Genomic DNA, 25,790 nt, shown 5'->3' with positions numbered 1-25,790 from the left:
TTGTTTAGAGGTTGAATTATGTGATGTTTAACTGATTACAAACGCATCCTAAAAACTTGCTGGGTGAAATATTCTCTTTTGCCATGCTTACAGTAAGTGTTAAGCATATACTTTTATTCACCATACTTTAAGAATCTGCATGTGGATTTTACAATGCTTCTTTTGACAAATAAGTTTGCAGATGGCACAAAGATTGATGGCATTGTGGATAATGTAGAAGATTGCCAAAGGATACAGCAGGATATAGATCAGTTGCAGATACGGGCAGAGAAATGGCAGATTTTAATCTGGGCAGGTATGAAGTGTTGCACTTTGGGAGATCAAATATAAAGGAAAAGTTAATGGCAGGACCTTAACAGTGTCGATGCACAGAGCGATCTTGAGGTCCGTCCATAGCTCCCTGAAATGGCCACACAAGTTGATAGGGTGGTAAAGAAGGCATATGGCATGCTTGCCATTATTAGTCGAGGCATTGAGTTCGAGAGACAGGAAGTTATATTGCAGCTTTATAAAACTCTAGTTAGGCCGCATCTGGAGTATTGCATTCAATTCTGGTCACCCCATTATAGGAAGAATGCGGAGGCTTTGGAGAGTGCACAGAAGAGGTTTACCAGGATGCTGCCTGGATTAGAGGACTGGTGCTATAAGGAGAGGTTGGACAAACTTGGGTTGTTTTCTCTGGAGTGGCTGAAGGGAGACCTGATAGAGGTTTATAAAATTATGAGAGACGTAGATAGAGTAGACAGCCAGTTTCTTTCTCCCAGGGTTGAAGTGTCTGATACTAGAGGGCATGCATTTAAGGTGAGAGGGGGAAAGTTAAAGCAAGTGTGCGGGGGCAAGGTTTTTTTTTACACGGAGAGTGGTGGGTGCCTAGAACGTGTTACCACGGGTGGTTGTGAAGGCAAATATGATAGAGACAGTTAAGAGGCTTTCAGATAGGCATATTGACATGCAGAGAGTAGAGGGATATGGACCATGTGCAGGCAGAAGGGATTAGTATAATTAGGCATCATTAGTTTAATTAGTTATCATTAGTTTGGCACAACATAGGTGAAGGGCCTGTTCCTGTGCTGTACTGTTCTATGTTCTACAAATGGCTAGTCCTATTTGTTAATGGGATATGCTTTTCAGTGGCTTGACAGTGTTGGCCTGTAAATAGTGGTAAATGTTAAGGTAAATAACTTTGGTTTTGGAATTGTTATTATTACCCATTTCCATATAGTCAGACTTGATTGAGACCAAAAATTGATCCATTTTCTTTGATTTTTTTTTTACTGAAAATACGATGAAATGAATAAAAAGTACAGGTCCTCCCCAGGTTACAGTAACGTTCGTTCCTGTGAACTGTTTGTCTCCTAAAAGCTCATCCGTATGTCTGGGCTCCACATAAGTTGTGTGTTTATAAGCTGTTTGTAAGCAAAAGCTTAAAGAAAAAATTGAATCCTAACTCAGTCAAAAATTGCTGAGTTTTCAACTTCAGTGATAACCATGATAAATTTGCAGTATTTTAACTCAAAGGTTAGAAGTCCTACCTAGGAGAAAAATGGATTTTCTATATATTTATAGGCATGATTGCATTTGTTGATATATCTTTGCTTCCAATCTAAAATCATTTGTTGTGCTTGGTATAAGATGTTATCCGTTGTGTGTTATTGATTTTTCTTTTGATTCTCTCTAGAAATCCCACTCTTTGAGTTGAGCTTCTAATGGTTAATGCAGTGTCAAAGGTGCTGTCATTCTGTGGCTGCCCATTTAGTGTGAACTGAATGTGGAGACGAAAGTAAAGTTTTTTTTGTTTTGTATATATTTAGGCTCCCCTGCTCTGCCGAACAACATGATGTATTTCGGAAGTTCCCAGGATGACATTGATGAAGTAGAAGAGGATGATGAGTGTGAAGATGTCAAAACACTTCCAAGCAATGCTTCATCTTCATGCCAGTCAACACCTAGAAAGGGAAAAGTGCAGGGTAAACAAGTCCTCAATGGTCATGGTAGGTTCACTTATAACTTACCAAAACTAGTAACCTCAGATTACACATAACATTCATTAGAAGTATAACTGCCAACCTAATCAATTGATGCTAAGGAGGCTTCAAAGGTTGTTAAGTTTATTTTACCAAGGATAATCTTCCCACAGAACAAAACAGGTAACATATTTTAATGTGGACAGTTCAGGAAACTGCTGTATTAATGAGTGTGGTTTATTTGTGCAGAGCTGGGCGATTTAAATAGTGCCTGAACACTTGGGAATAGTGTGGCTTCTGTACCTTCAATCTCTCCGAGTTAGAACGTGCATTTTCCTACATTTGTGTGCAAGTAGCTAATCAGTGCCATTAAGTTAGAATAAATAATTATAAAGTTTCAGTGGTGATTCAAGCATGCAAATTCAGTTTAAAAAATTTTTATAAAATAATTTTTTCTGTCCCTTTCACTTTTCTGATTCCCTTGCCCATATAAAAGTTGTCTTCATCTGGCCAGGCTGGTGGAAGAAGGACTCCTCGAGTGTCTAGCAATTAGTTGGCACCTCCACTGTTTGCTCCTACTTCCCTGCCCTTTTGGTTCCATGCTCCAGTCCTGCCCTTGCCCGGACTTCCAGCTGCAAACCATCTTCTGAATGAGCTGTTGCACGTGGAGTGTATGGCTGTGACATGGGTCACTTAGGACAAGAGGCACCACACGGCTGCATCTCCTCCATGCAGAGCTTCTGCTGGACTTCTCTGGTCTTGTTTGTATTTCAATCTGTCGATAGTGAAGCATTCACACTCATTGATCAGGAATTACAAACTGACTCTTCCTCGTCACCTGAGGCCTGTGTGCAGTTGCATCGAGTGTGTGCACAGTAAGGATTGACAGTGCAGGCACAAACAAGGTGACAGGCTTGTCATGGGATGTGTGGAATTTCAATAATACAGGAGAGGCCCCGAAAGCAAATGGTTGGAAACCCCTTTGCCAAGCCAAATGCAGTGGCTTTGTTTCTTTTAGAACAGAAACATATATCCTGCAATGTGAATATATGCTTGTGCAAACATTCTTTTATTCAGACTTAAATGTTTATTTAATGCCCTGAGCTCCAACTTGTTCTTTAGGTAGCCCTGATGTCTGACTGAATGTTCTTTATGTAACCTTTCTTAATCTCTCTGTCTATCTGTCTTTCACTCTCTGCTTTTGTCTGCAGTGCATACTTGGCCAGCTCCAGCACTACATTCTTTAAGCCATGTTTCAATAACAGAGAGGATTTCCTAATTCTAGGTGTCCACCTGTGCCTCTGCTTCTCTGCCTTATTTACGAGTGCTTTTGTGTTGAAATGTATGGCATTTAGCACTGCTGTACTCCCTTGTAAGTTATTTTCAGCTTTTGGTTCACCTACCTTCCAAACTCATTGTGCACAGGACTTTTAAGTCTGTTTTTTTGAGCTTTATGTGCTTAATATTATTGGGTGAACCTGAGCTGCTGTGTCTGTAAGTTGCCACATTATTGGGGTATCTAGGCTCTTGCCCTCCCTCCTTGCCCAAGGCTCTGCATTTATTAATTCCCTGCTTCCATTTCCAACTTCGCCTCTGTCCCCAATTCCACCCCCTTCCCCCTGCTGAATCTGTGTGGTTAGTTCATACCCCACTGCAAACTAGTTTAAACTCTACTTGCCAGGGAGGTCCCAGCCCATTAAGCTACAACCCTTCTGGCTTGTCAGGTCTCTCTTGCCCCAGGAATCTAAACCCCCTTCTTCTTGCATCGTCTCTTGTGTCGTACATTGTGTACAAACCTGCTGCTTTATCTCTAAGCCCAGGGCATCAGAAGTGATCCAGTGATTACTCCCCTTTGAGTCCTACTTTTGGCCTCTTTCTTAGCTCCCCTTAAATGTACTTGTTTTTGACTCTCATTCTATCTGTTATTGGTACCAATCTGGACTGTGATCTGTCTCATTCACTACTATAATTTTCTCCCTCACCCCCCAGCATACATCTCAATTCTCCAGCTTCCTGGCATCAGGGCAGCATCTGAGCATGATATCTGATTAGCCAGCACTTGTCAAATCTAAAATGTGCCAGTTGACGTTCATCTACTGTGTGTGTGAATGTGGCTCAGATCTGATGGCTTTGTGTCTTGTGGTATTTGGAGACAGGTTTTGGTAATGTGACACCACACCCAGTTTCTCTAGTATGTACAATTAAATGTCTGAAGCTTGTTTCATACAACTTGTGTGTAGTCAAATTTAGTTTTATCATGCTGGTGTAATAAAATGCCTTTAATGGAGAAACCAAACTAAATTGCTTTGGAAAGAGCAGAGAAAAATTAAGTGGGTCAAGAGAAGCGCAGCAGGCTACTGTGGGTGAAATAATGAGGGAACTGAATGCCTGGTATCAGTGAGTGGGACCGAGGGGCTTTGCAGTGTGCTAATGTGGTGGGATGGAGGAGGAGGGGGACACAAAAGGCCAGTCAGAGGACTGATGGGTGTGGGAGAAGTGCAACTCTGGAAAAGGAACTCTGAATTCTCCAAATTATTGAAGTACCACTTGGTAGGTCCAGTTTAAGGTTGAATATAAAAGTAACCGTAGTATTTTGTTTGGATCTTTGAATCCTTCTCTCACAAATGGTTCATTCATACGTGGTGAAGCGATGGCCAGTTCATATTTCTCTAAGGCTTGTAGAACATCACCGAGAGGATGTCTCTTGGTTTACAATCTGTGCCTGAATTGCTTGCGATCTGAGTGGTAGATTTATTCCTCCATTAGTTTTTCACTTCTGTGTATCTGTGTGTTTATTTTTCTCCTCCCCAGTTCTGAATGGTTCGAGCAAGCTTTGAGAGAGAAGGAATCTGTCCAGAAACACAAAGGAAAAGAGGCCACGCCAGGGAAGGAGAAGAACAGTGACCAAAAGGTTGAGTGCAAGAAGGAGCTGTGTTTGACCGGCACTGCTGCTAATTCTTCCTCACAAGTGGGCAGTTCAATTAAATGTCCTGCTGCTAACAGCTCAGCTATTACAAAACCGTCTCAGGAGCACCAAACACAACAGGTATAAAAGATGACTTTACATAGTAATTAAATAGCCAGGCATTGATATTGACCCAAAGTCAGTAACTAGTAATCATTTGCATTCATGTCAGGTTCAAAACTTCCAATACACTCATTTTAAGCCCCTTGGAGATGAAGGATATTGCAGATGTTGGAATCTGGAGCAAACAACAAACTGCTGGAAGAACTAAGTGGGTCAGGCAGCATCTGTGGAGGCAAAGGGCTGGTCGACGTTTCAGGTCGAGGCCCTGCATCAGAACTGAGAGTGTAGAGGGGAGGTGGCCAGTATAAAGAGGTGAGAGGGAGATGTGAAGCAGGAACAGGCAGGCGATAGGTGGAACCAGGTGAGGAGGGGCTTGATGGGCAGATGGAGCCAGCTCAGGGAGAGGTAGGGGTGGAAATGGGAGACAACAGCTGGTGGGTGATAGGTAGAGACAGATAAGGAGAGAGGGAAAAAAGGGGAGCAGATGAAGACGGGAGGGGAGGTGAAGGTAGAGACGGAGATGGGAAGGCAATAAATGGAAACACGAGACTACAGATGCTGGAATCCGATGTGGAACCAGATAAGGGAGGGATGATGGGCAGAGAGAAGCAGATGAGGGAGGGGATTTGAAACTAGGGGATCGGGAGGGGGTCAGGGAGAAAGAGAAAGGAGCACAGAGTGGGGGAGGATTAACTGAAATTCAAAAATTCAGTGTTAATCTTAAGTACCCTGTTTATTTTGATAAGAAATGGGCAGAGTGTTGCAGGACTCCCTGCTCACGATACTAACAGCAAAATCATGCTTTATATAACAGCATCAAAAGCAATGGGAGTGGCACTTTCTGAGATGCTAAGTTAGAATGCACTTGACATAAGTAAAAATTGGAGGTATCCAAGATCTTGTTCAGGGTGTGTTCACAGATGGGGCACTTTCATTGCCAGTAATCTGACTCTGCCATTTGATGACGATCCTGCCACAATGTGGATTGAACGGAACCGACTGCCCCAGTGTCCTCTGAGGGACTGGTGCAGGAAGAGTTTTGGGGCAGCGTTCTTGCTGGTCAGCCTCGGGCAGAGAACAGTGTGTTCTCTGTAACTGGCTGTGATGGGTGATTGAGACGGATTTGACTCATTTTGTTCCCTACTGATGGGAAAATTGTTTGTCTCCCTTGGGAATATATTGTCAGATGACAGCAAAACTGTGACTGGAAAGCTTGGAACATCAGTGCTTCTGAGTCATAGCCAACCTTTCCACTGGAAACACTCTTCCTGTTCTGTGACTTCATTTTCCCTTTTCTCCATTAGTAAATGACCATGATAAGTATTCGTACCTGACGGTTTCTTCCTTAATCTATAGATCAGCTTCCAGATACGACTCCACATTAACCATTGCTGTCTTCAATTAGACTTCTATTTGGATATTCTTGCATAGTACATGTTTTCTTTAGGGTGTCTTTGTCTCAGTACCAGGTTACATTACTGTCCTTTCTACATCTGTAAAAAGTGAACTTGCAGTAATGTAGTTTGGGGTCTCAGTTCTGGTCCACTTTAAAATCCATTGGTACCTTGTCTCTTCCTGTTTAAATGTGAATGCTCCTGACTATTACAGAAGGATTAATTATTCTCAGAATTGTACTGGGTTCTACATTTTCTAGGTCATAGTTTAACTAGCCACGGAGGACTCTCTGTACTTCAGTGAAAAGTTTATGCATTCCACGGTGTGCTGCCAGTGAATGTGTAATTAATCCATTGGATTCTTGCTTGCTTTCAGAACTGAGCGTGATCCCCTGGCTCAACTAGTTCTGCAGGTGAGCAAAGTTCCAGTAGTATCTGAAGCAACATGAGCACAGCAGTACAGACCAGTCAGCTGTCAAGTAAATCGTGTGGAACTCAAGTTTACTGGTGCTTAATAGTTATAGTGTCATACATGACAGAAACAGGCCCTTCAGTCCAACTTGTCCATGCAGACCAAGATGCCCATCTAGGCTCATCCCATTTGCCCGCATTTGACCCATATCCTTCTAAACCTTTCCTGTCCATGTACCTGTCCAAATGTTTTTTCAATGTTGTTACTGTACCTGCTTCAACCACTTACTCTGGCAGCCCGTTCTGCATATGTACCACTCTATGTGGAAAAATTTGCCCCAAATCTTTCCCCTCTCTAAATCTACTAAATCTTTCCCCTGTCTCCTAAAACCTATGCCCTCTAGTTCTTAATTCATCAACATTGGGAAAAGACTCTGTGCGCTCATCCTAACTAAGCCCCTCATTTTATACACATCCTCAAGGTCACCCCCTCAGTCTCCTACACACGAAGGAATGAAGTCTTAGGCTGTCCAATCTCTCCCTTTAATCCAGTCCCTCGAGTCCTGGCAACGTTCTCATAAATCTTTTTTGCACTCTTCCCAACTTAATGGCATCTTTCCTGTAGCAGGGTGACCAAAACTGAACACACCACTGCAGCCTCACTAATGTCTTGTACAACTGCAACATAACATCCCAACTTCTATACTCAATGCCCTGACTGATGAAGGCCAACATGCCAAAAACCTTCTCCACCACCCTGTCTACCTGTGACGCCACTTTCAGGGAAATATTTGGTCATAGTAAGAAGGTGATTCCTTACTGATTAATTTCTAGGTTCCTAAATTACCACAGCGCTAACTTTAAATTCTGGGACCCCTTGGGGTGGGGGAGTGGAATAGAAAATTTACCAATACCAACTATTGCCCTCCTTGTACTTGGCTTGGAGTCTTCTGCAAAGAATTGATACATCAGAATTCATTGGAAGCATTTTTTTCTATGATGTTACCAACTATAACTACAAATAGCAAAAATTGCTATAAATGCACAAATGTCCCAGCATTCTAATAAAACACATGATGGGGAAAAGTTCCAGTAAGACCTTGATTTTGTTCAAAACTTTTATCAAGCATGCTTTTTTAAGCAGTGATTGATGTTTCATAATGAAAGAGCTATTAGTGGGACAGTAGCCATTTGTTCCATGAATGTTGGTTGCTATGGTGATAAGTTTAAAAAAAATTAAAGGCGGTCCAGCTGTAGTTGGGAGAAGAATGTCCTCTGTGCACTGCTGGGCTCAATGCTCTCAATTGATGCCACGTTGTGGAACTGTGTGGCTCTGTTGTGATGCAACCCCCATGACACAGACTTGAGTAAAATATTTGTCAGGTGTGTGCAGAAGCTATCCTCCCTTTCTCTTCCACCTTTCTCTACTCCCCCACTCCTGAATATATCCCTACCCATTTTGTATTGCCTCTTCTATTTTTGTGTCCTTTTCATTTCACCCTTCTAATATTTCCTTTTCTTGCTTCTTACCTCCTCTTCACTCCATTCCCAAGAAACCTTCTGGTTCCCCAAAGATATTTGGGAGCTGCCACCTTAAATTTCTGTACACTGTTAGGAAGGGTGTTCAGGATATTTACCAAGGACTGATGAACAAAGAGTGATGTACTTCCAAATCAGGATGGCAATGAGCTTGTGAGCTATTTCTTTATGTGGAGTGAGTTGATTTAGCTGAAGAATTAAGACTTACAGACACACACCTTCAATATCTATAAGTTCGGCTCTCTGCCGTGTTCTTAATGGGGAAGCTTTGACGGACCATGTACAATACTTGCTGAAGGTGGCTGCAAAATCTTCACTCGAGTGCTGTGCCTCACTCTGGTTGAGCAGGGGATGTTCTTGGAGCTGTCTACTCCCTTCAGCTGTTTAATTGTGCACTATCATTATTCACTGATGCAGCAGGATTGCAGAGTTTGAACTGATCCACTGGTTGTGGGATTGCTGCGTTCTGTTTATAGTAGCTTCGCATGGGTGTGGTCTTGTAGCTTTGTCAGGTTGGCACCTGGTACTGCTCTGTGCATTCAGTAAACCAGGCATGGTGCCCTTGATGGCGATGGTTACGATGGGCCTCTGCATGCTTTCAGTTCATGGGGCAGATGAGACCTCACTCTGAGGGAACGCCTCTCTCTGCCATAACAGGAATCTCCTCCCTCCTTAAGTTCCTCCAAACCCACTAGCAGGTTAAGCAAACCAACACTGGCATTGTTCCCCAGCCAATTGTCTTGTGTGTTGGGACCTAATTGCACTCCTCTGGCTCTGGGTGGGACACTGGCATGCAACAGGTATCAGGCATCCCCCTCTTCTGATATGGTTGGACAGTATGCATTCCCATATTCCTGCTTTCTATACCGTTCCCCTTCCCCATTTCCTTTAATACTTGAGGATATGGAAAATTCGTGTAGCATGGCTATCTGGCGACTATTGCTACTTCGTCTCGTTTGCAAAGATATATCATGCTTTTTAATCATTTATTGCTCCTTTTACACTGTTTTACAGTCATAGCATGAAAGGCAGGATAGGGACCCTTCATGTAGTACCTCTCGCAACAGTGGAATGTCCAAAAGCTCCTTTGAGTGTAGTCGCTGTTGTAATCTCAGCACACAACAGGCAGTTTGCACACAGCAAGATTCCTCGAACTCCGGTGTTACACTGACTTGATAATCTGTAGGAATGAAATTGGTAGAGGGTTACGTATTGACTAGGAGCTGAAGTTGGCTCCTGTTCACTTCTTTCGTTAGTTCCGTTAGGTCTTCAACCTCCAGCTGAGAGAGAAGATGGGCAATCAGTTTAACACCTTATCTCAAGTACGGCAAATCTGACAGGTAGTTCTTGCTCAGTAATGCATGTTGGATAAATAGTTTTCCCATTATCCAAGCCTCAGTGAACACGCTCATCTAAGGCATTCTGTTCATTGCAGCATGGTTAACAAAACCCACTTCACCTGCAAGATGAAGAGGCCACCTATTGTTTTCTGAAAATCTTCTTTCTCGAGAGCTGCAATGTAGTTTCAGCTGCGTTGTCATGAAGCAAACGAAGATACAGAGCAAGCTCTGTCATGTGGCAATGTAATAGTGACTGCTTGGTGAATTGAATTGTCCAGTAAATGCTGCTGGTTGTGCTGAGGCCGTGAGGCTGCCTTTTGAAGAATGCCATCGTATTTTCTATGTTCATTCTTCTGGTTCATAATGCATCCTGTTTGAAGAGGGACTATAATTTCTGTTGATCTGCTTGGCAGACAGTGAGACGTCCTGATCAAAGGCCGCGACTGAAAGTAGCTTCAAGTAGTTTCATGACTTTGTTTTAGGCTTCAATGTGGCACTGCATTACAGTAGGTCCCATGTTAGGATTGAACCCATTTGATTTGCTCAGCAGTTGACATCAGCTCAAGATGTTGCAAGGTTTTAAGGTTGCTTTGTTTCTTTTTTTTTCTGTAATTTCCAAATTTTGGAAAGTTTTTTTAAAATTTGTACAAATTAGCATCCAATTCCTGTTTACTGTGCAGTTCATTGCCAATTTATAACACACATAACATTTATGAAGAAGCCATAATTAAAATAGCTTGCAGGCAAAAAAACTCTTCTAGAATCTACAGTTGGATAATTGGTTAGTTATTTCAGTAATCGTTGGGATCCACTGACATGGAAGGCTCATTAAAGGTTCAGTACTGAGCCACGTAAGAGTGTGGAAATGCTGGATATGTTGACCCTTTGGAGTATTTCTGTCGGTCTCAGGGAATAAAGTTGGCAGGAACATGGGAACTGGAGTCAGTGCACGTGCATTAAGGCACTGAAACCAGTGTTCTGGGTTTTCAATTATGTCTTGTCCAGGCTTGCACTCATAATATCCTTTTGGCGAAGATGTTGAGGAACTATTGGTTCCTGTGAGGCATTAAACTTGGGGGAAACTCATGACCAGGAAGATGTTATTCTGGACATGTGATCCCTTAGTGACCTGTTGGATAACAATATGTTAAGGGAAGAAACCTCTTATCAAAAAAAAACTTGTAAGGTTAATGCTCAATGAGTTCTTCTAATGAAGAGCTATAATTACAATCACTTTGGGGTGCAATTTTCAAGAATCTATGGTTGGTTCACTGGTTAAGTATTTTGATAATCAGCAGATCCTCTGGCACAGAGGCTCTTTGGTTCCACCTGGTGGCACAGTTTTGCAAGTTCTCTTGCAAAAGTAATTTTGACAAGATAATTGTGATCAGATTTCCAGGAGCCATTGTGAATTGCACCATGTTCAAGTCGTGACCGGATTTCTAGTGGTCACGAGCTGAAGCCTATAACTGGTCTCCGAAACAATAGGTTTTGCTGTGTACTTTCTAGCACAAGAATGTTCTTGTGCCATCTTGTCCCCTCAAGCCCCAACCATTATTTTGAAACTTGACTTCTAGGGAGAGTGTAGCGAAGAGGGCGATGGTTCTGCAGCAGGTAGTACGGTTGCCTCCTAGCTCCAGGGACCTGAGTTTGATCCTGCTGACCTCTTGTGCTGTCTGGGTGGAGTTTTCATGTGCCCCATGGGTTTCCTCTGCAGGCTCGAGTTGCTTCTACTTCCCAGTGATGTGCAGGTGGGTTAATTGGCCACTGTAAATTACCTCCAGTATAGGTGGCTGGTATGGGCGTTCAGGGGCAGTGGGATGCAGGTGAGTTAATGGGACTGTGAGGGAGGATAGGTTTGCAGGGAGATAGGAGGGGAGAAGAGCTGGCATTGATTTGGTGGGTGATGTGGCGGTGGCTGCCTCCTTCGTGGTGTGGGACAAGGAACCTGTTTCAGCATTGTTCTGAAAGCAGTATTGCCCATGTTATAGCCTATGTTCAATCTTATAAACTGGTTCAAAGTTATTCTATTAATAATTCAAAGCCTCAGACTATTAAGTAGGCCAATAATAGCCCTGTTTGGTTGTAGTTTCTTCCTCCTTTCTGCTGCCTTAACTATTCCCAAATTTGGTCCAGATGTCAGTGGTGGTTAGTGCTGGCTGACTGCTCTACCTACAATAGTTATGAAGTTTGGCCCAGTTTGCTTAAGTTGTTTCACTTTGCAATCATTGCAATCTGTTGGGAGCTCTCGAGGTTTTGCCTTGTTTTAAGCTCCCCACATTATCAATTGGTGCTCTTGCATGCCTGTGATTGTACAGTTAAGATATTTTAGACCTTCTTCCCTTCACTCCTATCCAACTCAACAGCACTAGTGTTAAGCAGGAATAAAATGTCCTGCAGACTTTAGACAGCTGATGGCTTGTTTTAGGCCAGTCTAATTTAAAAAAATGATCCTTGCTAGTTCCTCCTTTGCTGTCTTTCTCCTTTCTGATAGCATGTAATCTGCTTGCTGGAGGGTGTTTGCACCATCAACTGCAGTCCACTTGTGAAACTGGTACTTGCCTGCAGTTGGATAGTATTCAGGTGCCTAACGTTAAATCTCAACAGTAGTCAGGACCAGGGACTTGGATCACATCCACTAACCCTCCCACTTCTAGCCCAATCATGGGTCAGGTGCAGGATCCTCAATACCATTGCCCCTGCAGAGAATGTCACCCTGACCAACCTGTGGTTATACCAGGTCTTTGACACAGCTTCCTCCTGGATCTGCTCAACCAGCCTTCGTTGACTGTGCCATGTTCCAGTGACGGAAAAGCAACATTCCAGGCTGCAGGAGTACATGCTGAGGGACGCACTGAAGCTGGGTGCAGCCAATGCAAGGGCTCGGTGGGAAAGGATGACAGTCTAGGGTTCTTCTGCCACTGGAGAGGGAGGGGTGGGGCCAGGCGAAGAAGCCCCTCAAATATTGTAAATATGGGATTGGGGTATCACCCCAGGGAGCCACACGAGTGGCATCAGTGCTGTGGTTTTTATAAAAAGTAACACTAAGAATGTAAAGGTTTGCACTGTTTCATTATTGTATATAGTTTCTTTTTTTATGAATAAAGGTTATTTTGTTTATAAAAAAAAGCAACATTAGAATTTATTTTTGATGCCTTGCAGAAGCTCATCAAAATAGCTGGATTTCCTGTATGTTCTTGTTTTGGAATTTTTATCCTAAATGGTGGCAGAATTGTAAGCTGGTTGCTCTTTTCTGGCCACTGTATTTGAAGAAATGGGAGGAGATCATAGAGTTATAGAGTAGCTCATGGAAGTTGCATGAACTTTCCTACGGAACTTTCCTGCGTGGAAACAGGCCCTTTGGCCCACCATGTCCATGTGACCTTTTTGTCTACCTACTGTAATCTTCTTGGTTTACCCCTCTTCCCCTCCTTCACCCAACCCCTGCAGAAGAGTATGTACAATTCTCAGCCGTGCCATCAGCAAGAGGTATGGTGGCTGTTGTGCTCCTCAGGAAGGTAGAATCACTGTGTGAACTGCACCTAAGCAATCCTGTTTGGGTAGAAAAGATATGTTAACTTTATAGCTTTATTCTATAAAAGTTATTGGTTTATTTCTGTCACATGTAATGAGATACAGTGAAAAGCTTTTGCTTGTGCGCCATCCAGACAGATCATTCCACACACAAATACATCGAGGTAGTTAAAAGGAAAACAGAATATTGTGTTATGGTTACAGAGAGTGCAGTGCAGGTCGACAAATAAAGTACAAAGGCCACAGCAAGGTAGATTGGGAGATCAAGAGTTAATCTTTCAGTGTATGGGAAGTCCATTTAAGGGTCTGATAACAGCAGGATAGAAGCTGTCATTATGAGCATGGTGGTTTGTGTTCTCAAGCTTTTGCATCTTCTGCCCGACTGGAGGAATGACTGGGGTGGGAGGGGTCTTAGATTAGGTTGGCTGCTTTCCTGAGGCAGCGAGGCAATTATTGAGGAATTGGTCACTCGTTTGGCTGGGTTGTGGGAGTGATATGTTTAACATAATTATGGAGAAAATGAACAAAAATGCACCCTTTTTAAGTTTGATTGTGAACATAGTAGGAAAAGAAAATATTTTTGCCTCATTTCTGGTAAGCATTAGCTTGGCTGATCTGGCTGCACTCTCCCTTTGACTTTCAGAAGGTTGTTAGCTTAGATTCCACTCCGAGGCATATGTAGATAACCTCGACTGTTGCTGCTTGGAGCGTAATCTTTCCTCCCTGGTGGAGCTCTGTGCAAATTGGCTGCACTGTTTGCCTACATAACAGTGCCCATACTTTGTCATGTACTGTGGATGTATGCATTAGTTGCTGTGAGCCTGGTTTCTGTGTCATTAACGGTTAACCAGTGTGCTTTCATTCTGTTGCAGGTTTCAAGAGGGATGAATGGAATTGCTCAGACTCCATCAACAGGCGCGAGTGCATCCGGTGCCAAAAAGAATAGGGAGGTTAGACCTTCACCGTCCAAGACTGTGAAGTACACTGCAACAGTGACAAAGGGAAATGTTACATACACCAAAGCCAAGAAAGAACTGGTCAAGGAAACCAAACCGAACCATGTCAAATCCAGTGTAGCTGTTAACCATACAATCTCAGGGAAAACAGAAAGCAGCAATGCAAAATCAAGAAAACAGGTGCTATCCAATGGAACGTCCCATTCAAATGGTGCTGGCCTTAGCTGTGTCAAACTAAATGGAAAGATGAATGGGAAAGCATCCACTAAAGGTGAAGTCAGAGAGGTAAAGGAAGGACTACGGACCTCCAAGAGGAGGCACGAGGAGCTCAAGCATATAATAAAACCACAATCACCTTCAAAGAGAGTGAAAGCTACTCCCTGTACTGCAGGAGCTGAAGACAATAAAGCAAATGCAAAAGAAAAAACTCTACCTAATGGACGAATAAAGTGTGAAACACCAGTGAAGAACAGTGAAAGACAGAGGCTTAGGAAGGCTTCCTTAGGTAAGAACACTCCAAGCAAACAAGCACAGAGCAAATTGGAAAGTGCCTCCAGCGAAAATAGTTCTACCTCAGCTACAGAGTCCTCGCACAAGACACAAGACTCTTCAGTAAAACAAGAGAAAGGCAACAAAGTTGGCATGGCACTGGTTGGAGAAATTCCCATTCTCAGGCCAACCCAAAAGGAGTTTCAAGACCCATTAGCTTACATGGAAGCTGTCAGAACTCAGACAGAGAAGTACGGTATGTGCCGGGTAATCCCCCCCTCCGACTGGAGGCCTGAGTGCAAATTGAATGATGAAATGCGGTTTGTGACTCAGATTCAGCATGTGCATAAACTGGGTAGACGGTGGGGACCCAATGTACAACGACTAGCCTGTATCAAGAAACACCTCAGATCTCAGGGCATTACTATAGATGAGCCCCCACTCATAGGTAAGCCATCTACTGGAACACTTTCTTTGTAAAAATTGTACCATGCATATGTGTAATATACACTGTATTATAAAAGGATATCAAGGATATTAAGAAGACACGAGACTGCAGACACTGGAATCTGGAGCAACAAACAATCTGCTGGAGGAACTCAGCAAGTCGAGCAGCATCTGTGGAAGGAAATGAATTGTCAAAAACCCTGCATCGGGGCCCAACAGTTCGACAATTCCTTACCTTCCACGGTTGCTGCTCGACCCACTGAGTTCCTCCAACAGGTTCTTTATTCCGGTGTATTAAGGTTCACTTTGTGTGCTGCTTCTAGATCCCATTGCAAAAGCTTATATTTAATTAGAGCTAAATTACTTTTAACCTGAAGTGGGACTGGAAAACACAACAGAGTACCTTGCAAAGAGTGTGATCTCATTCATATGAGTCACGCCTTCATTGGAAAGAGCTCTCGGGTTTAATGTCATTGTTTTTGATTCTCCATAAATGGAAACATCATCTGTGACAACCCGATGCTTCAAATATTTGGCTGTGGTTATCACATTATCAGTCTCTTTGAGCAGAGATGTTGTGCTGGCGGTTCTCCAGTCATTTGGCACGTTTCCATTTCCAAGGCTGTCTGCTGTTTTCTTTCTGACATCATTCAGTACAGTAGGATACATGCCATCAGGGTTCAGTGCCTGTTCCAGCAACTTTTCTATATTTATCCACCCTGTGTTCTGCCTCTTCCTCAAACACACTAATTGGACTACCACACCCTCCTATGAAACCTAGGGCAAATTATTGGGTGGGATTGTGTTGCTGGCCAGCCAGCAGTTCTGTTCAAACTGCTGGGTAACAGCGATGCACATGTCAGTGGTTTCTCGACTTCTATATCTGACCTTTTTGCTTTGCCCAGGACTTGCTATTAATTCCAGGGGTGTTCAGTAATGTACTGCATTAAGCAGCTGGACACAGCTCTTCTGTCTTGCCCCAGCCATTGCTGCTGCTTGTCGCTTGTCTCCACAGGCCCATAGTCTTCATTAAAAGGAAGTTCAGCTAGGCTTTTTGGTTTATTTTGTTTTACCTTAATGGTTTTACTCAATTAACTGTAGCTTAATATGCTTTTAAAGTTATCTCTTTATATTCATTTTAATTAATGACTCAATTTTTAAAATGGCTGATTATCAGAGATGTTTAAACATAGTGGAACAGACCTTTGACAGCTTGAGAACGATGCTGGGGGTGGATGGTGCCTTGGGATGTGATATCTGGAGAGCTGGTCGCCACTCACGGCCTCCTGCTCTGCTTCTGGATCAGCTACTGATCCGAGGCATCAGGGTCGTCAGGATCCATGTGGCCGATAGAAGTTAGCGTGGTCGCTGAGCCAGGGCAGAGGCACGGGTAGGAGGTAATTGGGGCACAAGCCTGTCCAATAATTTAACGTCTCAGAGGACTTCCTTTCCCCTCTAAGGTAAGCGGTGGTAGTTTCCATGGATGAGACCTGACGCCATCTCCTCCCAACCACCCCACTGTTGATGCCAGCATAAATCATCTAGGGTCATATTGAATGGTGGGTTGGGTAGGCACGAGGACCCTACTCCTATTTTCTTGTGTAACTCTCTCAAACCTACTTGATCAAGCAGTTAAGTCTATCCAGATATTGCCTCTTTGTTCCTCAGTATCAAATTCTGTTTGAAAATTCCAGCGATGTGTTTTAAAGGTGCTATGTAAATAAAAACTATTCTTCCTAGTATCTGTGCCCGTGATCTGTTCTTCATTTTGTTCTCTGCCAGTCTTTCTTCATTTTTCCTTTCAGCCATTTGAACTGTATCTTACTCTGTGTTTGGAGACACAAGAGTCTGCAGATGCTGGAATCTGGAGCAACGCACAAACTGCTGGAAGAACTTGGGGTCGAGCAGCATCTGTGGGGAGGAAAGGAACTGTTGACGTTTCGGGTTGAAACCTGATGCAGGGTTTTGACCCGAAATGTCGACAATTCCTGTCCCCTCACAGATGCTGCTCAATCCACTGAGTTCCTCCAGCAGTTTGTTGCTCCACTCTTGTATGTTTGGCATGAATTCAGTTGTGTCATTATCCTGGGTTTGTTATTTGCTTCTAATCCTTCAATTTATTTTTCTATTTGTCCAAGGCTTTCTGATTTCTGTTGCAGCAGCTTTCGGGTAATGTGTTTGGTCTGTACTCTAGTCTACCCCAGTTTGTTTTCATAAATCTAATTCCCACTGAATCAGCTGTTTTTTCCAGTGAAAAGCCTTTATCCTTTTACACATTCCCACCCTCTCCCCAAGCACATTCAAATTATATCTGGTGTTTCTGGTTACTGTGTTAGCTGTTCACATACAATTCACTATTCAGAAGTAGATCCAATGAGGCCTCTTCCTTGGATATTGAGTCGCACCTAATTACTCAGCTACAGTCTTTCTTCTCCATCCCATCACTGACACCGTCACAGCCCAAGATGAAATGTGTCAGATGCAAAATCACTGTCCTACTTTGAAGTGGGCTGAGAGGAAATGTGAATATTTCCATGCCCCCATTTCCCCCCACTCTCCACCATCCAAGTAACTTCAAGACATCCGGGCGAGGCACTTCCACTGGGGAATGGCAAGTATGCATCCTCTCCTGGCTCCCCATATGACCATGAACTACATCAGCACTCTGCTGGCTCAGGTGGTTACATAGCACAGCACAGGAGCCTGGTTAACTTGGTTTTGAAAAGTCGAGGCCTTTAATATAAATGAGACCTGGAGGGCATTTATTGCCCTTTGATTTGAGGGCAATTTAAAAAAAAGATGCTTGTCAGTTAATCTCATTCTGCAATTATATCACTTTGAGTTCTAATCCAGACACAGAGTTTCTGCCTCTACCAGCCACTTGGGTAATGAGTTACAGAACACACTGGGTGAAATATCCTCAGATCTCCGCAAATCATTCTAATAATTACTTTGTAACAGTAACGGCTGCTGCTTGTAGATTTTGCTAATGGAAATGGGTTCTTCCTATCTTTTGCAAGATGTCCTCTTGTATTTTAAGTGGCTTGCCAGCTGCTTTTGTCCCAAGAAACCCCAGCGTAGTCAGTCTGTCCTCCTGTAATTCTCTAGTCCAGGAGCATCCTTGTAAACCTCCTCTGCATCCTGTCTAGTGAGATGGTACCACTGTCTAATGGTGTGGTGATCAGAAATGGTACACAACACTCCAGCTGTGGCCAAATTAATGCTTTGTGGTTTGAGCATTGACCTTCCTGCTCATTATTTTTAGGCCTCGGACAATTGAGGATGTCACATCATCTTCGGGGATCTCTGAGCATGGACACACACATCCATTCTTACCTCTACACACCAGTATCCTACTATTTAGTATGTGTTCCTCCATCTAGTTTGCTTATCAAATACACTATCTCCAAGTCCCACTTACTACCTGACTCCTCCATTAGCACCTTTCCGGATTCTACTGCTTTCATTTCATTATGCCAAACATCCACATTTCACTGGAACGGTCAGTATCCTCAAGATGAGAGTAAGCATTGATCCTACTATTACTAATGTTAGGTGTTTAATTAAAGATGCCTGCATATCTGCTGTACTTTGCTGCTACTGTGGGTTTTCAGGAAACTTTCCACATCAGAGTTCTTAGTGTAAACAGTTCTTTGGAAAAAAAAACATTCAAGTCATTGTTTTATTGGTACAAGAGTGTCCAAATGAGAACACATCTAAAAATTTAAGCTCGGCTATTGAAGGAGATCATGGTCAATTGCAGTCTATGGCGAAATTAGTCCTGCAGTTGTCAAATGCCAAATTATTCAGCTGTGCCTAATACACGTTTTTGTTACTGGCAAATAAAGATGAGAGAAGACTTGTTAACATTGTGCTCTTTTAATAGCCCTTGGCAGTAGGATGTACAGCACAGTGTCCTTAGGGATTATTTCAGCTCCAGAAATTTTCCAACATTGAGTGCTATGCTGATGTCAAAAGATTTTAAGCATTTTACAGACAATATCCAGATTTGCAGAGACAATGCACAGAAGCATGTTTGAAGGGTTGGTAAGACCCTATAACTAGTAATGTGAAGCTGAATACAAATAATTTCTCAATCAAAGTACAAGGAATCTCATAAATTGCACATGAACTTGCAGTTAATGGCAGATATATTTAATCAGTAGGAGCCGATTAAACACAAAGAAAAACAACTGAAAAGGCTGCAAAGAATCTTGGCACATATAAGGTGTTACTACCTTTGTCTGATGTGACAAATTATTAAGAAAGTTTACTTGGATGAGAAAAGAACCATGGAAAATAGAGGAAAACTGGGACTATTATGTAATGTTAGTCCATTTAGTATTTAATATACACCTTATTGTGGTGTATAAGATCATGAGGGGCCTAGATAGGGTGAATGAACAGTCTTTTTCCCAGTGTAGGGGAGTCTAAAACTAGAGGGCATAGGTTTAAGTTGAGAGGGGGAAGATTTAAAGGGGACCTGAAGGGCAACCTTTCCCACACAGATGGTGGTGCGTATATGGAATGAGCAGCCAGAGGAAATGGTACAATTACAGCATTTAAAAGAGATTTGGATAGGTACATGGATAGGAAAAGTTTAGAGCAATATGGGCCAAATGGGGCTAGTGTAGATGGGCATCTTGGTCGGCATGGACGTGTTGGGCTAAAGGGCCTGTTTCCCAGCTGATTGTCATTACATGGCAAAAAGAATAAAAAGCAGTTTGGACAACGGCTCTACAAAGTATAAAATTATTTTGAAAATCTCAACATTTCCAAATAGGCTAAACAGTTGGTCTAAAGAGGAGCTACTCAGCTAGAAAAACTCTGTCAAAGCATACAGTATCAATAAGTGAATTTGACTAAGAATAAAGAATGAGTTGACAAGGAATCAAGAGCTACCTGCTAGGTTGACTGTGTGACACGATGATGGTACAATAGCAATTTGGTTTTGGTGTAAGACCATCAACTGTACATTGGAAGTCTGCTTTGCACCTTGTTTTTAAATGGAAAATGAAATAAAGTTGGGTGTAAAATGGGCTGGTGTTTTGCTCCTGCTTATGTTCATAATTGGGAGAGTAGTTCCCAGAAAGAAATGTTAATGATGAAAGTAATATACAAACACCTTGGTCCCCACAGGTCTGTGAAATTTTTTCTCCAGTGCAGGGGGTGATCAACCTATGACTTTCGCTGATGTGATGCTTATTTTGTGAGGCTATATTAGAGCACTATCTGTAGCTCCTGTGATCCACCCAAGGTTGTCGGTGTTACCTGAAGGTAGTTGCGCCTGAAACGGTTTAGATAATCTCACCTACTTCGGCTGCCTTGCCAGGTGCAGAAATTCCTTCCTTGACGTGGTGTACTCAGTTCCTCATCCTGTATCCCTTTGCGTTGCAAGGTACATTGCGATGTCTTCCTCCTGGCAAGCAGCAGTGTGGGTATTTACAACACTTTTTATATAGCCTTAATGATGCATTCCAATGACTAATGCAAAGAACGTTATGTGGTACCTGTCCAGGTATCACCAGATGTCATTTACTCACGGCATACTGTGATTTACCAAAACTGCAAACTCTACTCTGCCACTGATCCCACCTTACAATTGATTTGAGCTTTCGCCATACTGATACCAAAGGTTGAGCTTCCACTTGGTTGTGTCCTTAAAGAGAAGCAAGGCTTTTGTAGTCATTGCTCACGTTTCAGGGGCAGTAGCACAGCTCCTGCTGACATCCCCCAACATTGAGTGGTTGAACCTTGTTTAAAAAGGTCAGGTTGAAACTATTGCATTGATTGGGAAGCCCGCTTTGCTTGGAAATATTCTGGGGGATCCTTACATAGTGTCATTTGGCTCAGCCCCATTAATGGTAGCCAGGGAGAGTCGATGGAGACACAAGAAATTCTGCAGATGCTGGATATATCTGGAGCAATACACAAAAAGTGCTGGAGCAACTCAGCAGGTCAGGCAGCATCCATGGAGGGAAATAAACAGTCAACATTTCAGGCTGAGACCCTTCATCAGGATTGCAAAGGAAGAGGGCAGAAGCCAGAATAAGAAGGTGAGGGGAGGGGGAGGAGTACACACAGGCAGGGGATAGGTGAGATCAGGTGATAGGCAAGTCCAGGTGAGAGGGGGAAGGTAGTGGGAGGGGGAGAAGATATAATAAGCTGAGAAGTGATAGGTAGAAGGAGGAATCTGGTAGGAGAGGGCAGTGGACGGTGGAATAAAGGATGGGGGAGGAGAGGAGTCCTTTGTGGTCAATGATCATTGTTTCCCAGGGAATCCACTCTCTGTAGATCCAAAGATGGTTATTGAAGCCAATCCAGGATTGACAGCAAGTTGGACATTTTATTTCTGTGTGGGGTGGGTTTGTTAACCTGGTCCATAATATATAGTTTCAGTCAATCTTGCTTTTCCATTTCCAAATGCTAATGGAGACACAACAGACTGCAAATGCTGGAATCTGAGCAGCAAACAACCTGACGCAGGGTTTCGACCAGAAACGTCAACAGCTCCTTCCCTCCCCCCACAGATGCTGCTCAACCTGCTGAGATGTTCCAGCAGATTGTTTGTTGCTCCAAATGCTGATGTGTGTTCTCAAGGTATGAAGATGGTTACAGCAGGCTGTCAGTCCATCCAGTACAGCCCTGGGTGGGAACCTCTCTGTTGCTGGGGAGAAAGAAAGTCCCACCAAGAAATCAAAAGATGAAGGTCCTGGGGGCTGCTAAGGCTCAAGAAATGTGAGCAAGATCACTCGAGGTTAACCTAATTTTCAACAGCGCAGCAGCATTTTTATCTGAATTCTGTATCCCTTTATCATTTAGTCTGAGATGGCGTCTTTTTTTGACAGGCAGGTACTTGTCCATGAGATATCAGCTAGTAATGGTTTTTAAGCATCTCCCAATGAGCTTGACCGATCTGAACTAATTATTAAAATTACACAAGTTCACAGTGGACAGTGCGTATCTCATTGTGTTGAAGGTAGCCTTTTTTAATTCTAGAACGTCAGTGGCAGCTCTCAATGAGCATGATTACAATTACTATAAGGCGAATGTTCAATATTAGGTTAACTAGTTCTGGTTGCTTGTTCATTACTAAACCTAGCGAAGCCCACACTCATTGCTGGTACCAGGACATATAGTTGCAAACTGTTATTGTGGTCACACAGCTTTACTTCAGTATAAATGCTCCCAGCAATTAGCTGTTGATCAATCCACCACTGGCCTGGATGCACTCCGTTCGAATAAGCTGGATCACTTAGCATTACTCTGGCATTTCCCTCAGATCTTTTATATTTTGGTTCTGTGAGTGGCTTGCTTATCAGATACTGGACTACTAAAACTCAAAGGGGAATTAATTTAGGTGCCCCGAGAACTTGCATCTCATGTCAAAACACTAATAATTCTCCTGTTTCCCATTTGCATTTTTCTTTCCTATTTCAGCTGGAGTTTACAGCTCTAATCATCGACCAGCAGCAGACTATTCTGTCCATCATGTTGATGCCAGCCAGGAAAAAGCCCAACCACCAAGTTTCACTTTCTAGCTCTTGGTCCGTAGTCTCACAGATATGGCACTTTGCTGTTTGTTAAAGCACAAGCTGAAAACAGCAGCAGGTTTTCCAATTACCGCCTCTGTCCCTCAAAGTTTTATGCATTTCAGTTAAATCCCTCCCGTTTTCTAATATGTGACTAATTGGTATGACTGGGCTCTGGCTTGAGGCTGCCACAGGTCACACCAGAGTAGTTTGATCATTTATAGAAACACTGTCCACCTGTCATAGATGGACTCTGGTGGAAGCAAAGCATGGAGATGGACATCTCAAGTTCCTCTTCAGTCTGTACAGTCTGCCTCAAATCCCTCCCATAGATTGAAAATTGGTCCATTGTTGTACATTATTGTTAGCATTTTAGCTCGGTTCTACTGCACTTTGTGCTTTTAGTAACAACTACAAACCTTTTTATTTGAATTCCACAATTTGTTAGCTACAACACAGTACTTGCATGGAATGCCTTGGGTTGTTTTGATATCGTTGGGCACTGTGTCTAATCACCAATGTCACTGGCGATGGACACGAAGAGACACGCATTCTCCCAGCCCAAAGGCGGGGCAGATGATGCCTCCAATTGTCCTCCCTTGAGGATCTGGATAGATATTATGGAGCACCTGTGAACAGTTTGCTCATAGGCTGCAGCTCATAGCATCAGATTCAATTACAGATCTAGAAAATGTTAAAATGATCTAAGAAACAACATTTTTAGTTCCTCATTCTATTGCTTTATCCTTCTTAATTCTGGCTTTCTTTCCATTTATTTTGTTGGCTTTACCCAATTTGACAGCTGCTTGTCCTGTTCACAAGTCCCCAGTCCCTTGCAGAGGGCTGTGTTGTTTTGTCTTTCCAAAGTACTGAGAGTTCAGGTGCAGAATCTGTGGGCAAGAACATGGGATGAACATTTCCTTCACCAATGAAAGCCAAGTCGAGTGCCAGTGCAGGTTGTCCCAGGGTTACGCATGCCCGACATGTGGACATCCCTACATATCAATGAGCTTCCATAATGTTGTTAAATTCACAAGTCTGATGTATGTATGTTTGGTCCTACGAATGGCAGAACTAGTTCTCTTGCTCTCTCACTCTACTTCCCCCCACCTCTCATAATTGTCCTTTATGTTTTTGTGTTTTTGTTACCACTCATTACCATACTGTGGAGGTATGGTTACCATATTGAGTAATTTCTGTGTACTTTCTGACTTATGGACGTCAGTAAAAATAGAACCCATTCATTAACCAGGGGCGGCCTGTATTTCAGAAAAACTGCAAAGGGAAAATCTGCTCCAAGTTCTAAAGAGCAACAATATGTGCAGCTTAATTAATGATATGATTGTTTTAAGCCATTGCAGGTGTTAAGAGAGAAGGAAACACTTGTTTAACTGGGTGGAGGGTGTTACTTAGCCAACGTTAAAGTGGTTTTTGCTTCCTACTCTGAAATGCAGCGTTAACCTGGCCCCGCAAAAGGTTACTTTGCTTCAGAGTCAGTTTGGACTCTGAAAAATCAAGTTTGCATCACTTGTGCTTCGTGGAGTCATACAGCATGAAAACAGGCCCTTTGGCCCACTGAGTCTGTGCCAACCATCAAGCACCCACTTACACTAATCTCATTGTTATTCTCCCCACACTCTCATCAACTTTGCCAGATTTGATCACTTACCTCTACACTAGGGAAAATTAGCAGTAGCCAGTTAACCTACCAACTCCCAGGCCTTTGGAAACCGGAGCATCTGATCACAACAGTCACAGTGAGAACGTGCAAACAGACAGCACTAGAGGTCAGAATTGAATCCTGGTCACTGGAGCTGCAAGGCAGTAGCTCTATTAGATGTACTGTGCTGCCCTCATGCTAGTGCTAAGTTTGCAGTGCAAGTGTAGTGTAGCATACAATTGCTACCTTCAGATTCTTTTCCCCTTAGAATTAGAGTTCTCATCACAGTAATGTAGGAAACCTGCCATCTATGTGACAAGGAGATTTGGCACAGTATTTCTCAGCAGTGTTTTTAATTTTAAATCGAGCAATATATTTTAAATGGGATTGGAGTGGAAGAGGAGAGAAATTTTTCTATCCCATTTATTATGTCATTTCTGCCATGAACTAAAAATGCAAGTTACCAATTCCTTTTGAAAGTTGTAATTGTTGATTAAACATCTTTGTTACTTCTATATATTAAAATAAGATGGTAGTCCCAGGAGAGTAATAATTCCCAAATTGTGGAGGAGATGTACTTTAAAGTCTATCCTTAAGCATGCTATTAAGACAAAAGAAGCTCAATGGGCCCTCTGTGATTAAAGGCTAAATTACCAGCGTGATATTGATTTAATAGTGAGTCGTGTGTAATATTTAATTGATAGAGAAATGACCTTTCCAAATGTAATTACAGTGAGGTTGGTTGAAGGTTGGGATATTGATGTGCTTCTCTGTCATAGGAGGATGCGAGTTGGACTTGGCTCGGTTTTACCAGCTGATCAACGACATGGGTGGCATGCAGCAAGTGACTGACCTCAAGAAGTGGAATAAATTGGCAGACATGCTGCGAATCCCCAAAACTGCACAAGACAGGCTGGCCAAGCTACAGGAGGCTTACTGCCAGTACCTACTCTCCTATGACTCTCTCTCACAGGAAGAGCACAAGAGGCTAGAGAAGGAGGTGTTGAAGGAAAAAGAGAACCTGGAGAAGAAGAAAGGACCCCTGGAAGCACATTCAGATAACACCTACAAGTCTCAGTCTCTGCCCAGGTTTGAGCCAAAAAACGGGCTGGTAAATGGTGTGGTGCATAAAAACGGCTTCCGGAAGAAGCTGAAAGAAATAACAGATACTGATTTGAAAACGGGCAGGCGGCGACTGTTTCCTCAGGAAAAGGAGAGTGAAGAGGACGATGAAGTTCTCAGTGACTTGTACAAGTGTATATACAAGGTGTGTGCATTCACATAATCTACATCCAAATAGATTTGCTTTATAATAGTGACTACACACTCTTGATGTTTACAGGCTGGAGACATACGATGAATTAAGTCCACCCCACATGTAGTTATCACAAGCATCTGATTGCTCACTTTATCGGTAGAACCTTTTGATAACCTGTACCCTGTAAATAATTGTTAAGGCAAAGACTTGATTGTTTTTAAAAAAAAAATTGGCTTCA

General features: G+C 42.8%; 1 protein-coding gene across 1 annotated transcript in view; it reads left to right on the top strand.

Moving 5' to 3' along the window:
- The window catches only part of jarid2a (jumonji, AT rich interactive domain 2a), a 288,957-nt gene that overhangs the window by 225,687 nt on the left and 37,480 nt on the right, over positions 1-25,790 (top strand). Inside the window, 5 exon segments of the mRNA XM_052015784.1 lie at positions 1,812-1,991; positions 4,776-4,793; positions 4,796-5,010; positions 14,083-15,103; positions 25,074-25,561. Coding sequence (XP_051871744.1) covers positions 1,812-1,991; positions 4,776-4,793; positions 4,796-5,010; positions 14,083-15,103; positions 25,074-25,561 — 1,922 coding nt within the window.

The sequence above is a fragment of the Pristis pectinata genome, chromosome 5 (assembly GCF_009764475.1).
Source record: "Pristis pectinata isolate sPriPec2 chromosome 5, sPriPec2.1.pri, whole genome shotgun sequence".
In the NCBI taxonomy this organism is placed as follows: Eukaryota; Metazoa; Chordata; class Chondrichthyes; order Rhinopristiformes; family Pristidae; genus Pristis; species Pristis pectinata.
The sequence above is the reverse complement of the archived record's forward strand: the minus strand, read 5'-3'. Positions and strand labels throughout refer to the sequence as shown.